The following is an 18,150-nucleotide window of genomic DNA, read 5'->3' as shown; positions in this document are numbered from 1 at the left end:
GGAAGGCAGTTTTAAAAAAAAAAAAAAAGGCTTTTTTTTTTTTTCACACGGCGTGCAGCTGAATTATAGAACTCGCGGCTACAAGTAGAGACCAGCAACTTAACCGGGTACAAAAGGGAACTGGAAAAATTCAAGCTTCATAGGCCAGTCTGTCATTAGGTATTAAACATAATAGTTATGGGAGCAAGTTCCAAATTAGGACTTCCTAGGCTTCTAAATGCTGGCAGCTATAAGGTTTTATCTTTTATTGAGCCAGTTGTATAGTTAGGATAAAGTTAGACAAGCTTTTGAATGAAATACATTCAAAAGCTGATGATGAGTGCCCTGCATTCAAAAGTTTGTCTGACTATTCCAGCTACATAGTTGATCCTGTAAAAGAGATCGCCCTAAGAAATCCTTGCTTCTCACATAATTTCTGGACCATCACAGCTACAGCATCACTCTTATGCTATTGGCAGCTATAAGGAAAGAGGAGCAGGGGATGTATCAGCCTGGATACGCCCTGCATAAATACTTTTTTCCTTATCCACATTTTGCCAGCATGATCCAGGGAATACTGGGACAGATAGACTTGTGGTCTTGTCCCAGTATGGCATGGGTAATTGGTGCTACCTTAGTCTGGGGCCAATAAATGGTAGCAGCTTCCCTGAGGCAGCAAGCAGCAGGGACGAGTCCAATGTTAAACTTCTAACAGGAACTCAAGGTTCTTTGGGTAAATCGAATATCTTTCATTAGACCAACTAAAATAGTTGGAAAAACTCTTCTTTGCAAGCTTTTGGATATAAACACAGTTTTTCCGGCAGGGAAAGCATCCGATATAAAGAACTATTTACATTAAAGAAGTAACAGTCTTGCCGCTCCCCTTGCAAGGGCCTGGGGACTAGCCTTGTTGCTGTCCTGCCACACCAAGTCACTCCTGCTTCCTGGACATGCTGGGTGCCTGCAGACTTTAAAAAAAAAAAGTGCTTTACTTTAAATTCAACATGTTCCTGTGCCAAGCCTTGCACATGCCCAGAAGAGGCAGCGCATTACTTCAGTCCAGCTTGCCCAATGTCTGTAAACATTGGCACTTTAGTGGGACTTTTTTGGCAGTTTTATCTAATAGCTGATTGAATCAGCTTTAACTAAAAGTGCCAAAAAGCCCTGCTGAAATGCCAAATCTTTACAGAGGCTGCAAAGCCGGGTTGAAGTGTTACTTCTTCCGGTAAAGTGTTTTTGTTTTTTTTAAACGTCTGTAAGCAGCCTCTGTGTTTCCAGGAGGACTTACACTGTCACATGGTTGGCTATGACTCTAAAACAATTCTTTATTTCTATATTCTGCCTTCTAAAAACAAGGTGTGTGTTTCATTTCAAGGGACATGGTACGTGAAAAAAATACAGTAGGTAATACAGGCAGTCCTCAGACTTACAACACAATTGGTTCCTGAAAACCATGTCTTAAGTTGAAACGTTGTAACCTGGAACCAATTTTCTCATAAGAAACAATGTTATAAATGGGGGATTGGTCCCTGAACAAAGGCCGGATGCCCTGTTTTCACCAAAAATACCCCAGAATTTTGTACTCGATCAATTATAGATGAGTAAAATAGCTACATTAATGTATTTATATTGTAAATAGCAATCATTGATTTGGAAGGACTTCTTTGAGATGACTTTGCTGGACTTTTTGAAGGGCTCTTGGCTGGAGTCTTCTCAGGAATCTTGACTGCAAGTTTTTCTTGAGTCTTATCTGCTTTCTTAAAGGAAGTGTCCAAGCAAGTTTGGACAGATGTTCTCCAGGGAGATGAGTGACGCAGCGAACTTGTTCGCTGCTGTGGCGTCACATTGGATCAAGCATTGTAAGTCGAAACTGATGTCATAAAGTTGAAACAGGGTGTCAATTTATAAACGCTGTAAGTGAGAAACATTGTAAGTCAAGGACTGCCTGTACTGAAGCTTTTTCAGAACCTTTTGACCTTAATATAAGCCTACCTTGGACAGGCATTATGGTAGAAATGCCCACACTAGCTTGCATACCAGAAGCAGTACAGGAACATAAGTTCAGTTCACATAGCCTAATTTACACTTGAGAAACAGGACATATTAGAATGGGGCTACACTGTGTTTATTCAGCTATATTGCTTTTGGTACTTAAACTAGGTCAGGTATCTGTTCATAGTACTAGATTCCAATGTGTAGACACCTTCATTCTAGCTATATAGAATGTGTACCTGTTCAGAAGAAACACTGAATTAATGTTTGCTATTACCAGATCTTGTCTTACCAAGCCACCACTCTGTGTGTACAGAACTCTCTGGACCCATTCCACTAATGGTGACCAAGTTTTAACTACAAAAAAAAATTCCCCTGTGGCTTCCACACTACAAGTTCTTCAGGCTGAAGTACATAAGGAATCTGTGTTAAATACACAATTTCCTTCTTTCCCCGCCTCCCCTACCTTTTCCCCCCGCTTCTTTCTCTGCTTTGCCTTTGTGTTTTCCTAATTTCTACCTATTTACATACACAGTGACATCCTGCCACACTTTTAGCTTCTCTTTTTCCTTGGCGTCTCAGAACAGGAGAGACTTCCTACACCTGAAGAAAGGTGATTGGGCCCAAAAGTTTGCCAAGAATTCTTTTCCAAATACTCAATTGGTCTAATAAATGATATCACATCTACTCAAAGAACTTGGCCTACCACTTGCTCAGCAAATATTTATTCTCTTACACACCCTGTTCATGGTCGTTAACTTTTTGTTTTGTTTTGTTTTGTTCAGGTCGAGTCACCAGTGATCTGTAAAATTTTGGATACAGCAGATGAATATGGACTCCTGTCAGTGCCCAGCTAAATGGACAGTGTTGTTTAAGAAGAACCAAATTCACAGAAAGCCATAACTACTGGAACCATAGTTGGTATTTCCTGTATTCAAGTTGTTTCTGTAGGACACTAAAAAGAGAGGTACCCAGCCAGTCAACTTCACCAGCACAAAACGAGAGGAACTCATGAACCACTTTATGTATATCTGTGTATATAAGAGGTTATTGATAAACTTTTAAAGATTAAATTTTGTCTTGAACCTTTCATTTGAACTGTACAGAAAATCCTGCAAACATACAGGCCATGTTTAAGTGTAAGCAGCTTCAATAAACACTCAAATGAACAAGATCCAACTCCAAGTAGGGAGTTCAACTGCTGGCCTTGAAAAGGAAAAGAGATTGAAAACCAAAGCAACTTGCTTCATGTCTTTCAACAGCCTCAAGTAAATGACATTATTTTTATCTTGTTAATAGGACAAATGTAAACCAACACCTATATTTCCTCAGATTTAAAAAAAAACAACAACAAGTAACTCTGACTGTCATTTGCATTCAAGCCATCTTTACCTGTATCCCTCCCTCTTTCCTCACCCCAAACAAAACCGGTCATATAAAAGTGCAACTGTAGAAAAACATACATGTTAGAATAGTTTTAGGTGTTTCCCATTCAAATAGTTGCTAAATATAATGAAATAATAAGATAAGTAGTTAACTGTGTTGGTTTGAAGTCAGGCAGAAGGCCAGGTAGAGGTACATCTTTATAGACTGAATCAAGGTACACCTCTACCTGGCCTTCTGCATGATGTAAGACCAGTTAACACAAGTGTACTAAGTCTAGGCAATCCTACCAAAGGTCTTAATAATGTGTTAAAAATTAGAAGGAAAATGACCTTTTGTTTATATTCTTTAATAAGAGGTAAGTAGATAATGATTATTTTCAAAACTCCATGTGCGTATCTGAATGAGAGTAACGCTGTCCATACCTTAGCTCTCAACTGGTAGCCCTGAAGCCTTTGTAGTCAAGAGCTTTGCTATAGATTTGTTAAGGCTGTAAAGAACTCTCAACTATTGTATATTAGTTTTTCCATACATAAGATGAAAACTGACTTACCTTCGTTGCTGGGAATGCTGGGGAAAGTAAACATTTCAGTGGAAAGCTTAATGAATAAGTAGCCATAAATGTAGAAATGTACCCTGGACAGCAATCCATGCTAAAGGAAGGCAGACAACATAAATACATATATTTTGTTTGGGGTGGAGAGAGGGGGAAGGCCATGTGTACCCAAGGTTCCCTCTAAGGTGCACATGTGCACGGCCGCATACAAGTAAAAGTCTGGCCGTGCACAAGCTTTTTTAGACCGTGCACCTGCCAGGATAGGAGCTAGGCTGCGGCATGCGACATTTACAGAAGGTAAGCTCCTCCCCAAGGTGAGGCAGAGACAGGGGCGGGAGCCTGGGGTGGGCTCCACCAGCTCCAGGGAACTGCTCTGCTCCCCCACTTTGCCTCCGGAAGCGAGGAGGCTGGGGAGTGGAGCACTTTCCCGGAGCCGGCAGAGCGTGCGCCAGCCTCAGCCTCCATCCCTGCCTTCCCTCACCTCAAGGAGGAGCCACTGCTTGCCCCGAATGCCTGCCCCAGAGCCACCACTCTGCCGGCTCTGGGGAACTGCTCCGTGGGCTCCACCCGCTCCGGGGAAGTGCTCCACTCCCCAGCCCTGACACCATGTGCCTCTTCGCTCCCTGAGGCAAAAATGGGGAGCGGAGCAGTGTCCAGACCTGGCGGAGCCCACACCAGCCCCCAGCTCTGAAGCCCCCCCAGGTCCCAGCCCCCGCTGCCTGCCCTGGGTGAGGAGTGAGGAGCTTACCTTCGGTAGGTATCCCACACCACACCAAAGCAGCATGCTCACAGACCGCTACTCCTTAGAGGGAACATTGTGCGTACCCCTAGTTGACACCCAGTGGTCTAATGCATAAACTATCTTACCCAGGAAAAATGAAGACACGTACCCCTAGGGGTACTTAAAAAGGTTGTAGCAGGTACGCAACTGATGTGGCCAATAATGTGGCTGATAAATGCTACATGCGTGCACACAGCCGCAGCACAGCATGCAGGCAGGGAGGAGCACAGCCCAGCTGTGTAGAGCCAAGCCGGTTCTGACTAGTAAGTTTGTACTGAGGGAAGGGGTGTGGGGGCTGCAAAATGAGGCCCCAGCGGTGGGGGAGGGAGTTTGGCTGGGGTAGGGGCTGCCCAGCTGAGATAGGGTGCAGGACTGAGCCACATGCAGGGAACGGGGGGCTCCCACTGCTGTGTATGCTGCAGGAGGACATGGGGGGGTGGGGCATGTGCCCCCAGATCTGCCTACAGGGCAAGGCGGGCTGCCGCTGTGGGCTGGGGCCAAGGCAGTGCTGGGCTCTTCCCAGCAAGGGGCTGGGCTGGGCTGCACTCAGGGTGGGTGGTGGCAGCGCTGGGAGGCGGGGTTGGGGGAGGTTATGGCGAGTTCTGGAGTGGCTGCAGCCCCTCCTGTAGCCCCCCTCCCAGCACCACCACTGCCTGCCCCGAGCACAGCCCAGTCCAGCCCCTGCTGGAAAGAGCCTGCCCCATCCCACACAGATCCAGGAGCACACCCCACCCCATGCCCTCTTGGGGATACGCCTAGCAGCGGTAGCCAGCTCCCATGCAGCTCAGTCCTGCGCCACACCACAGCTGGGCAGCCCCTACCCCAGCCCCACTCCCTCCCCCACCACGGGGGAAGCCTACCCTTTCCCTGCATGCAGATCCAGGGGCACATGCCCCCCATGCCCTCCTAGGGTGCGCACAGTGGAGGGAGCCACCCCCTGTGCCTACTAATTCCAGGCCCCCAGGAAGCGAAAGCTGGGGTTTTAAACTTGGCACCTTTTTTGTCTCCCACCCTTTTTGTTCCTCTTCCCACCCCCTGCCATAGCCCAGCTCCCATGTGGGGAGTGGGCTTCCAATTTTGTATTTGCCCAGGGCCCCAATACACCTTAATCTGCCTCTGCTTGCGGCTCCATCCCACGCTCTGCCCTGGCTGTGCAGCCCCTGCCCCTGCCCTTGCCCTAGCTCTACTCCCTCCGCCACTGCAGGGGTCTTGATTTGCCCTCCTGCCCACCACCCCTTAAAGACAAGAAAAAAAGATAAAGGGGTACATGAGCTGAAACTCTGAGACAGAAGGGGTACACTTATTAAAAAAGGTTGAAAACCCCCGCATTAAACTAAAAAAATTTCCCACTTTGGGAAGCATTAATTTTAACATATGGTTGTTGGTTTACTATGCCAATTTAATTCCTCTGGGATTTAAATTAAGACCATGGAACAACTTTTAAGTAGCCACCCCTGCTACTAGTCTCCTACACTCAAACCTAATTTAGCTAAAACTGTATAAAGTACCTTCAAATGTAACACAAAATCAGTCTATTGAGATGAGAGACTATACATTCTTTCCAGGTGGACTTACTGAAGTACAGTGATTGGATACAATTTGTAGACTTGTAAGGCTGTTCTATAAAGACCTTCCTATTTATTCTAGGCAATAGGAGGAGATAAAAAGTTTCCTCACCCAGTGTTCTTAGAAGTGTACCTACCTCATCTTAAAGTTTAGCTTTTCATCTTTTGCCAGGAGAGTAAAAACAAACAAAAAAAATGTAAAGCCCCTTTACTCATCCAAAGACCCTCCCTCCCCTGTAGCACAGCAGAGTTTTGCAGACTGAATGAAAATTAAAGTAGTGCCTGGGGGATGTCACTGAACAGAAGTTGCTACTGCACACTTTTCAAGACTGACCCAGCTACTTCTCTCACCTTTGACAGAGACCAGCTCTATGTTTAAATTCATAATTTTGTGTCGCCATGTAGGCCAGGTACAGACATTACGTTTTTACTGGTATAAGTGATCGGAAACTTGTCTATACCAATAACAGAACAGAAGCTTGGCGCGCACAGACTGGTTTAAAACGGCAGATCCCAGTCTAAGATTTGTTCCCTCCACAAAGGGTGAATGTGTGTTCTGTTTGCTACTGATCTAAACTACACTGCTTACAGAAAACTGCATAACTCAGATTGATTCCACCTTGGGAGTTTTGAATGTTTGTACCTAGCCATAGCAACACTGCAATTAAGTCTGCCCCCACTAACTAACTGCAAGATGATGCAGAAGAGGTGCAAAGTCAGAGCTATCCAACTTGTGAGTGGCTGGGAGCTGCAGGTCCTTTGACTACACGCTGGGCTGCAGGTCACGTGAGCCCACTACTACACTGTACCAGTACCTCCATATCACACTGGTGTTCCTGCATTGCACCACACATGCCCCCACACACATACACCATGCTGCATGGGGTAGCCACAGGCTCTCTCACCCCACAATCACTGCACAGTTATTAGAGAATAATGATTTTGGGTCAGTACTGATCAGAACCAAAAGGAAAACAGTGACATAAATGATAAAATTGTACCCTGTTATAATGCCAAGGTATTAAAGTTCTTTTGGTGAAAATACAATAATTAGTAAGAATTATTCTAGCATTCATGACTGACTTGGCCCCCTTCTTAAGTGTTTGTTGACATTTTTATATTCTAAGTGGGGCAGGAAGCAGAAGCTGTAGAAGGGAGGGGGAACAGATTTTGGTGGCAGAAACAGGAGAGCAATGGAGGGGAGTGGTGTCTGGACTGGGGGCCACAAGGTAACCTCAAGAGGGCCACATGCACCAGCAGGCCACCAGTTAGATAGCCCTGGCATATGTGACAGGCATTAGAGCAGGGGCGGGCAATTATTTTGAGAGGAGGACCGCTTACCCAGTTTTGTCAGGCTGTCAAGGGCCACATGGGTAGCCCTGCCCCTTGACAGGTGCCCCGCCCCTTGGTCACCATCTTGGAATCAACGTCCCAATGTCTTGGGACCAGTGTCCCAGGGCCAACACTGGTGGGGCCCAAAGTGAGGCACAGGCTGGCAGGGCTCCGTGGAACTGGGGGGAGCTGGCCCAACTCCATAGAGTCCCTGCCAGCTGGGACCCTGCAACCCTGCCACCCTGCTCTGGGCCCCACCGGCACTGACCCCGGGGCACCAGTGCGGGCCCCGTGCTCCTACTGGCTCCCCACTGGCTCACACCAAGTGCCTCCCAGCCCCACGGTACAGGCTGGGGGCAGCGCACAGCCCCAACCGCCTGCTCACTGGCAGGGAAGAAAATGGTGCTGAGCATGGGGAATAGTGGCCCCTGGTGCTGCACACTGCAGCTGCTCTCAGCCTGCCTGGGGCTGCCTGCACCTGCTCTAGACAGCCCTGCGTGGGCTGTGAGCACCTGCAGTGTGGGGCACCAGCCATGGGGCAGGCGAGGGGCCACTTTTCTCCACGCAGGCAAGGAGTCCAGGAAAAAACTGAGCGTGGGGGGGAGTGGCCCCGCCCCATGCCTGGCGCCCCACGCTACAGGCACTCACAGCCTGCATGGTGCTATCCAGAGTGGGCACAGGCAGCCCCATGCGGGCTGTGAGCAGCTGCAGCACAGAGCACCAGGCGTGGGTGGGGAGGGGCCGCTTCCCCCTCCCCCCACACTCCTATCTTGCCTGGAGTCCCACCCCGCCTTACCTGAGCTTTCTATGCCAGGGCAGCCATGTGCTCCCAGCCCAGAAACGTGGTTGGGGCTTCTGGCAGGGCCAGGTGGGCCCCACTGTTGTTGAAGCCCGCTGGGCTTCCCCTGAGTCCTAGTGCCCTTGGTTCCTTCATTTTTGACAGGAACTAAGGGCAGAGAAATATTAATTTTCCAAATTTTCTTAAGGGCCCCGTGGGCCAGATAGAATGGCCTCGTGGGCTGGATCCAGCCCACAGACCGTATTTTTCCCACCCCTTCTTTAGAGTGAAAAAGTGCCCAAACCATTTTAATCAGCCAGTTCTGAAAGTGAAGTTTTGCATGACCCTGACGTGCCTCCTTTCACCTGCAGTTTTAATCTTATCGTTGAGTGCTTATTGTGACATGGTAAAATTAATTCTAACATACTCTAGTGGGTGGGCTTTGCTAATTTCTATCTACATTGCGTGTGTAGTGCCCAGTAATTCTCATTTATTACAAGCCAGACATGTTTCCTGTTTCCAGTATAGTTGCGCAAAGTGAATTTATTCTAAGCAAGTCTGAACTGAAACTTTTCATTTAACACATGAGCAGTCCCTGTTAGAGCCACAGCAGAACTAACAGGCTGTTTTAACAGGAAAGCACATATTTTGCTGCATGCTATGTTTACAGTTTTCTAAAGGAAATGGAAATGCAAGCCAGCTGACATTGTCAGTTGTGTCAGTCCTCAGTCTTTGTACCTTGCTGCATCTTCATTTTAAGAAGCTGTCTGTCTTATCCACTGTTAACTTCATATAAATATCTGCACTAAGACACTTTCTTAAATGCTAATTTGTGTGGGAATCAAAGAAAGGAAGGGCATACCTTTTTTAATTCTAGATTAAGTTAATCTCATAGGTTACTGCATTATCTCCCCCTATAGTTTCTACTAGTGACTTCTATCTCCCTTAAGTAGACCCTTACTTTTTTATTCTGTTGCTACACAGTTCCATTTACATCCACTCAAACCTGCAAACTACATTAATGGCTACATTCAATAAAGGAATTAAGCACCTACATGTTAGGCACTACAGTGCACTTAATCTTCAAGCAGCTGACCCACAGAGTGGACTTCAAAGTCCAGAATGAGATCCCTGGGTTCTCTGTACAGTGCCTGGGAAGGGTTAGTAGTAAGCCGAGCGTGCCTGGGGAAAGTAAGCAAATTCTAAATTCTACATGCTGAGCAGGAGCAGCGTAGAGCTGCCAATTAGAAAATGCTAAGCGGAAAAGTGCTTCTGAATTCCCTACCCTTCTCTAGAGCGTGTGTGGTTATGAATCAGGTCTGCAGCCAACTGCTTCCATCTGCTTGGACCCCAAAATCAGGAATCATTTGAGGTTCAGTGCTTATATCTGTTCCTTTATAACGGACAGTGTAGTTCATTCTTCTCTTGCACAACCTTTAGTATAATAGCCTAAGGTTTAGAGGCTCATTGAATTCTGCCATAGCTTGAAGAGATTCACATCCACATTTCCCATCTCCCAGCAGCGTTCAATCATCAGGTCACAGGCTTGGATGGGTTAAATATGCATCGTGATGCAGAAAGAAACACAAGTTTTTAGCTAATGACTGTCTAAAGTAAAATAAAGACACAGTTCCTGGTACAGGGACCAGATGGTCTCTCCTACCCTCAACTGGGCTTCTAGAAAGGTATGGTGTCCCAACAAGCCTTGTTTTAAAGGGACATAGACAACACTGCATTTTGTGAGGGATCTGAGAGAGGCTTTCTCAAAGTAAGTCTCCAGATTGGATCCTTCTGGGGGCAAGGTAGAGCTTTATCAACTTTTCCTTTCCCAGTCCACAAAAGATAAGATGTGCAGGCTAGGGCAGTGCTAGACATGTCCACAAACAGATTGTTAGGCATCTGAGAAATTTCAGGTCAGGGAGGGGTCTGGTGAGTTCAGATGCCTCCAGGGTGAGGCAGTGGTAAGTAGGATGTTTGGGACTGCAGCTTTGGAGTTAGACACCTCAAATCAAAGGTGTCTATTGCTAATTAGACATCTAAAATAAGGGTAGCCCAGTTTTTCAGGAGGGCTGAGCACCAACATGCTGCTGATGTCAATGGCAGATGCACAGCAAGCCACTTATACACCTGAGACTGGGAGCCTAAGAACTCTGGTATGAAAGCTCTGGTCACTAATAAATGCAACAACAGTGCCATAATCAACTCTCAATTTTATTTGCAGACTTGCACCTAACCAATGTACTATAAGGGATAATATTACACCAGGGGTTGGCAACTGCCAGCATGTGCGCCAGAACATAGCATGTGACAAGTGCCAGAGCATGGCAAGACATTTTGCTTGTCTTCAGGACAGATGGCAGGGGAGCTGCAAGGGGCCCAATCCTTGTTGTGGCAGTGCAGGCCCAGCTCATTGCTGGCGGCAGGTGCATACACATCTTGGGACAAACAGTAGGGAAGGGGTCCTGGCACCTGCCATGGAGCCCAGGCTGCTTGAATAAAGCAGAGGAGAGGCTGCAAGCAGCTGCACCAGGGTCCATGGAGCCCTGGCCTGGCTCATTGCCAGTGGCAGGCGCTCATGTACCTAGGGGCGGACAGCTGGGAAGGAGCCACCAGGCCTGCAACAACAAGGATTGGGCCCCTTATGGCTCCCCCACCATACTAAGTACTAGTTCCCCCCTACTTCCTCTACCTCCTGCCTGCCCTGCCACCTTCAAGGGCCACTGTACTTCTTCCCATCCCCACCAAACTGCTTCCCACCCTGCGCTAAACAATAGCTGTTAAATATCACCCTCCCTCCCCCCATTTTGTTTGCCTGGATGTTTGCCCATCTTACAAGTAGACATTGTGGGTTTTTGGTATCCTGCCTGAAAACATTGCCAACTCCTGTGTTACACCCTTCCTCTTAAACTGCAGGTACACATTTCCTTAAAGAACTGTCATTTTCTGTACCGTAAGAGATATGTTGATTTCCAATTTGACCATCTTCAGATAACGAGTTTTAGAGAACAAAATCATAATTAAAATATAACAAAAGCATTTGGGGAGATCAGATTCAGACATACTGGGTGCATCTACACAGGGTGCTTTACTGCACATCAGACTAATTTAATCTGTGGTCAGCTTCCACATGTGTGCAGCAACTACTGAGCATTAGATTAGTCTAATGATTGCTAGTACTGATGGATATGGGTTCGAGAAAGTGACACATTCAACTAATGTGCCAAAGCGCACATGTAGACGCTGACCAGGGAGCAAATTGCTCCCAGTTAGCCCAGGCAGCAGGGGACCACAACTGCCTGGCTAAGCTCCAAGAGGCAGGGAAAGCCGTCCCTGGCTCCAGCAGCAACTCCCAGCCATGTTGGCTGCAGCTAGTGGTCCTGGGAGAAGCACGTGCAGGTCTGGGCCACCAGCTTGGAAGGCAGGGCCCATGAAGCCCATACTGTACCTGTCCTTCTTTCCCCTGAAGCTGCAATCGCAGTGGAGCCCAGAGCTTCCCCACAGTGTGTGTCCTTCAGTTGAGGGGGAAGTGCTGGGGTGCAGAGCAGCAGGGACCACACAGGAGCCACAGGGCTGGGAACTGCCCTCATGCTCCTAAGTGCCTAATCCCATCCTCAGCTGGGCTGTCCAGGTGCCTGTTCCCCTGCAATACCTGGTATAATGGCAAAGCAGCTGCAACTTATTCATACTCCAAAATAGCTGTGAACTGGTTTAGCCTGTACAGGCTGCAGTCACACCTCTGCTGCAGCAGGGGCATAACCTAAGCAATTCAGAAACAGTGATATACATCCTTTGAAATACTGGAGAAATCCATTGTCAACATTGCTAAGTCTGTTGACAAGAAGGCTTTCTAACAGTTGTATTCAGGGAAACACATTGCAACCTGCAGTCATAACTGCATAAGTTTTCACTCCAATTCTGCCTATTTTAGTGGAAAGGAATATATATACTTATGTGTAGAGTATTAATAGCTTTCCTTGACAGGTTTGTTTCCATCTATATATATTTAAGAATAAGTGAGGAAAAAAAGAATCTGAACAACTGAAGTCTACTACTGTCTACTGCAGCAAGTCTACTGATGTCACGTGCAAGCACTATATGCACCCTCAATCACTCAAAAGAACATTATTAGATTAAAGAGGAGAGTTGTTAAGGAACTGAAATGTAGTTTATCTAAGATGTTGTAATGATAATGTTGTTTGAAAAACTATTGAAATATTTTATCTCCCAAATGGTAAGACTAACTCACCTAGGGATTGCAGTTACCATCAGTACATAAAAGCAACTAATCAAAGCAGACCAACAAGGACATTTTTAAACATATGATTCTGAGTCAATGGAGGATGAAAACTTCTTGTGCAATATTAAAGAGTTTAGTTGCAACATATCTGCCCTTGCCAAAACCTGCTCACTGAATGACAGGAACTAAAACTAGAATTTCTACTAGAAGTTGAAGGATTCATGCTTGTCATGTCTGCACTTGTGTATCCCCTCACAGTTGCTTTCTCATAGCAGTGATCTTACAAATAACAGAAGAAAAAGGTTGCTGATGTAGAAACCTATGTAAATCATTGTGACATGAACAGGAAAACCCATGGAAAAAATCAGTGTCCTAAAAACAGACCAACAAGCCCCTCCCTCCCCCCCTGCAAATATGTAATGAGGACTATCAAGGAGATGAAATCTTGTCCCAGTGGCAATGTCAACCCCTCACAGACCTTGGGAGCAATTTTCTCAAGCTTTCCAGCATCTACCTTTCAATACACAACCTACTCCTTTTCTCACACTTTCAAATATGCAGTCACCATAAAGAAGTTTGCTTTGAATTTCTTCTTTCAGTTCATGTGCCTTAGATGGGAACATTTATCACCAGCTGTCAATTAAATTTACTGCAAGGGACCAGAAAGTGAATCAAATGTTTATGTATAAAGCAATCTCACAACCTATTTGCCAGGGCAATATTGACACTGGTATCAAAACCTGGCTTGTTCTACTTGGTCAGTTAGGCAAAGGAGGTAAGTAGAAATGTGAGTCACAGTGGATTTTATTTAGACAAGGAAATTCATTTCCCATATTTCTGGGAGTCCAGAGTGGCATTCCTGCATCTGCTCAGCCCATTTCAAGATTGAACAAGGAGATACACTAGCACTAGTAAACCTTGATCTCAGCCCATTTTTTATAAAAGAAAATCCTGCTGAGATCTGAATTTTGAGTTTCTGAAGTGTAAGCTGAGCCTGTCCATAGAAGACACTGTACAGGTCCACACGTGCTATCCTTGATTCTACAAAGCCCCAGCAATTCCTCCTGTATCCTACCCAGAATTTTTTAAATGGTATTTTAAAATAGCTTTCCGTACAGAAAACTAGAGATTTCTCCCCTTCTGCAATTTTTAAAAAGGATAAACAAGATTAAAGGCTCCCCACAAAGGGCCTGACCTAAACTAGAAGCTGAGACCTAATTTCAGATGTTATGGCCCATGTCTCCAGCAGAGTCTGGACCTGAATCAAACAGTCACCTGAAAGAGGACTGCCCTTAGGCCCCTACCATCTTCTCTACTAACACAGAGACAGTATTAAACCAGTTGCCTCCTACGTCCCTGCATCCTATATAATGAAGGCTTGTGGCCAGTGGAATGAAGGCATGCCCAGAAACTCACTCCCCTGCCTGCTATATCAGCTGTACAGCAAAGCCAGTCCCAGGAGTATAAATACCACATCTGCACCTTTCCTCTAGAGCAGGGGTCAGCAAACCCTGGCATGCATGCTGAGCATGGCACGCAAGGCTATTTTGCTCAGCACACCACCGCCAGCCCGGGCTCTAAGCAGCTGCTGCTAGCCACGGAGCCCAAGCTGCTCCCAGCAAGCAGCTGGGAGGCTGCAAGCAGACCAGGCTCCACAAGCTGGCTGCAGCAGGAGACTGCAAACAGCTGCTCCAGGCTCTGGCATGTCAGCACTCCGGCACCTTCCAAGGTAAACATTATGGTTTTTTTGGCACTCCAGCCAAAAAACATTGCCTACCCCTGCTCTAGAGCTACACTGTGCACTTCTCTACCTTAGCTAAGCATCTTGGCCTCTAGGCTTTCCACTCTTCAAAGGTTTTACTGCACAGAAGAATGTCCCCCCTACAGAACACAGAAGAGCTGCTCTAGAAACAATACAAGTTACTGGCTCTGTGCTCTGATGCTCTCAGTAATGCTATGTATACTTCTGTGATTGTGATTCACTTGAGGATTTCTGTCTAGGATACTAGAGTTCATGCACTGTGTGAGAAATATGGGGGGCGTAGTATAATAAATACACTTAAACATGACTGCACTGGTATGTGGAGTCTGGCCAATGCACAGGGTCACTCTGAGGCTGCATCTGGCATGCAAGGCCAGACAAGCACTCCAGATTGCACCTGCAGACACCCCACATGGATCTGGCCCATGGACTGACCCTGCACCACAGGATCCAGCTCCCAGACTGGCCCTGAGCTACTCCTCTAGCCCACAAGGCCAGGGCCAGAAGGCTTGAGTACCACTGTGGTAGAAGAAGGACAGCTGAATTGGGATTGCTTGAATAGAAATGGCAGAAAATTCCAAGCAAGATAAAACTTGTCACGTGGAAGGACGACTCAAACTCAAGGAAAGGAAGATGCAAGTAGAAAGGGAGCAAGTGAAACTCTTGGGGTTGCATTCTCCCAGGACAGGCCATGACTAACTCCTATGGGTTTTGCTGGGAATTTCTAATCTCCTGTAGCTACAAATGAGGGCCACTGAGTTAAAGATGGAAGGGCAGTACTGGTAATGTGATCCACCTTGTATGTCATTTGCCCTACCACTTGATTCTTGAGTGGGTGGGATTGGTCACAAACAGAACAGACATCTTGCAAAACAGAGGATAAGACTTTATTCATGGCTGAGGATGAACTAGGTTGCCAGGGTCTATTTCTAACGCATACAGTATTATCATTTGCATTACAGCTAAACAATGGCTCAGCCATGAAATACCCTGGCATACAGACACATTTTCTAAAACTACCTAAATGAAAGTTTCCAACATCTTTCCTACCTCCTGAAACCTTTATTCAATTATTAGAATGATTTGTATTAATATCATATATCTTGGGTTCTATAAGAAAGTTAAAGTACAGCAGAGACTCACCCCCTGGAAGAGAGGACAACGCCAACAGGTCTGTTTCAAAATGGTCAACTTCTATGGCGAACAATGTGCCCTTGTTGCAAAGAAGACTAACGGCATACTGATCTTCATTAGTAGGAGCGTTGCCAGCAGATTGAGGGAAGTGATTGTTCCCCTTTATTCAGCACCGGTGAGGCCACATCTGGAGTAGTGTGTCCAGTTTTGAGTTCCCCACTACAGAAAGGATGTGGACAAATTGAAGAGTCCAGCAGAGGGCAATAAAAATGGTGAGGGGGCTGGGGGACATGACTTCTGAGGAGAGGCTGAGGGAACTCAGCTTATTTAGTCTGAAAAAGAGAAGACTGAGGTGGGATTTAATAACAGCCTTCAACTACCCGATGGCTGGTTACAAAGAGGATGAAGCTAAGCCAAGGTTAGGCAATTATTTGGGCCAGAGAGTAGCCCAAAAAATTGTGAGGAGCAGCATCCAGGAGCGAGATAGGTGGGGCTGGGGCTAGAATTGCTGGATGGTGACAATGCAGGGCCAGGGCCCAAGGCAGAGCTGCAATGCACTCCCCGTCCGTCCCTGCAATGGGTGCTGGTTCTGCCAGCATAGGAGCAAGGGGAGTGGATTGTGGCTCTGCCCAGGGCCCCAGCCCCATGCTGTCACTGCATAGTGATCCTGGGGTCTCCATGGACACTGGGTGGGATACACATGGGCAGGATGCATGGGATGGGCAGAGGGAATGGCATGGGCAGGGGGGTGGGATGGGATGGGGCTGCAGGCAAGCGGCATCTGGAAGCAGGACAGGCAAATAGCGCCAGGGCTGGGATCAGGATCACGGGGCCATGACAGCACGGAGCCAGGGTCTAGGGCAGAACCATGATTCACTCCCCACATGCCTCTGCCCGCAGGACTGGTGCCTGTCACAAGGACGTGGGCAGCTGATTGTGGCTTAGACTCAGGCCCCAGTCCCATGCTGGAACCACCTTGCAATCCCAATCTGGATCCCAGCTCTGGCCCCGCCCACCGTTCCCACTCCCAGATGCCGCTCCCTTCCCACCCACAGCCCCATCCTATCCACCAGGCCATACACCCTGCCCGCGCAGGTCCCAGGCCAGTCTCCATGGAAACCCTGCCCACCTTTTATGTCTGGTGTCCCCAGCAACGAGTGTAAGACAGACAGGTCAGGGTGCCTGGGCAGTGGGGCTGGGGCTGGTGGCAGTGGAGGAAACTGGCAGGTGGCAGTGGTTAGAAGCAAGTCCCCATAAGTGCACGGCCCTCCAGCCCCACTGAACACCCACCCTAGGTGCCACATCCTGGGCTGTCCCTCCTCACCTGGACTGGGCTGAAGGACCCGCCATGGGCAGGACAAAATCCCTTGGTGCCCAGATCCAGCCCACAGGCTGTATTTTTCCACCCCTGAGCTAGACTGTTCTCAGTGGTGGCAGCTGACAGGACAAGGAGCAATGGTTTCAAGTTGCAGCACAGGAAGTTTAGGTTAGATTGTAGGAAAACCTTTCTCAGAAGGAGGGTAGTAAAGCACTAGGAAAGGCTACCCAGAGAGGCTGACAAATCTCCATCCTTAGAGGTTTTTAAGACCTGGGTAGACAAAGCCTTGGCTGGGGTGATCTAGTTGGGACCGGACCTGCTTTGAGCAGGGGGTTGGACTAGATGACCTCCTGAGGTCCCTCCCAAACCTCATTTGCTATGATTTTAACTTTAGGGCAGTGGCTGGTTGACTGGCCTCATGTTATTTAAGGGGCCGGGGCCAGAAAGGCATACTGGAAAAGCGTTTCTCTATCAGTGAGACCACCTTCACTCCCTTTGGCACTGCACTGGGCTCATAATAATAGTAGAGATGGCTCAAGGAATAGGCCTCTCACACTCAAGGGTCCCCACTTCTGGTAGAGTTAGCTGGATTACTCTCAAGCAACCTGAGTACAGAAATAAGGAGAACTGACCAGAATTTCTATGTTTTGGTTGTTCCCTTTCTCCTGTGGGCTCAGGTGGGCCATGGGAAGCAGATCACAGCTTAGAACAACCTGGAGATTGCCCAAGAACCTGGGACACCAGAATATGAGAGAACAGAGGTGGCCTGAGACCAGCTTTATCCCTCCCTCTCCTGATCCCGCTCCCTCTGAAGTGAACGGTTCAAAAGGGATCAGCCATGGCCAGTCTGGCTGGGATGATCTAGTTGGGGCTAGCCCTGCTTGGAGGAGAGGGTTGGCCTGGACCAGTGGCTCCCAAACTCAGTTTGAAAACAGTGCGAGCTTAAGCACCACTAGCAAATGTTTCCGTTCAACCTTGAGTACCACCATCAAACGTGTCATAAAAAGTAAACGTAATAAATCCGTTAGCGTGTACCGCTGCCAGGTTGCCTGAGTGTCACCAGTGGCACCCATACCAGAGGTTGGTCGGGAACGGCTGGCCTCGACCACCTCCTGAGGGCCCTCGTTTTCTCCGCTTCCCTGATCTGGCATCAGCCTGACGGGGGTGGCTTCCGTCAGCAATGGGGACCGACTTTCCCCTGGCACCCTGCTGAGGGGCAGTACACTCCTCAGCCTTTCTGCCCGCATAGTTCACCTCTTTGCCCGGGCCTGGGTGCTGGAGCGGGGCGGGGCGGGGCGCGGCCTGGCACGCGGGTGGCAGGAGGCGGCCTGAC

At 47.7% G+C, this 18,150-nt stretch overlaps 1 protein-coding gene across 1 annotated transcript in view; it reads left to right on the top strand.

Moving 5' to 3' along the window:
- ERLEC1 (endoplasmic reticulum lectin 1) overlaps positions 1-3,061 on the top strand; it is a 42,673-nt gene extending 39,612 nt beyond the window's left edge. The window contains exon 15 of the mRNA XM_019507975.1: positions 2,757-3,061. Within this exon, the coding sequence (XP_019363520.1) occupies positions 2,757-2,828 (72 nt within the window). The 3' untranslated portion in view covers positions 2,829-3,061. The remainder of the gene's footprint in view (positions 1-2,756) is intronic.
- Positions 3,062-18,150: the final 15,089 nt, after the last annotated feature.

This window comes from Gavialis gangeticus, unplaced genomic scaffold (genome assembly GCF_001723915.1).
Source record: "Gavialis gangeticus isolate Ggan-Ray unplaced genomic scaffold, GavGan_comp1, whole genome shotgun sequence".
In the NCBI taxonomy this organism is placed as follows: domain Eukaryota; kingdom Metazoa; phylum Chordata; order Crocodylia; family Gavialidae; genus Gavialis; species Gavialis gangeticus.
The sequence above is the reverse complement of the archived record's forward strand: the minus strand, read 5'-3'. Positions and strand labels throughout refer to the sequence as shown.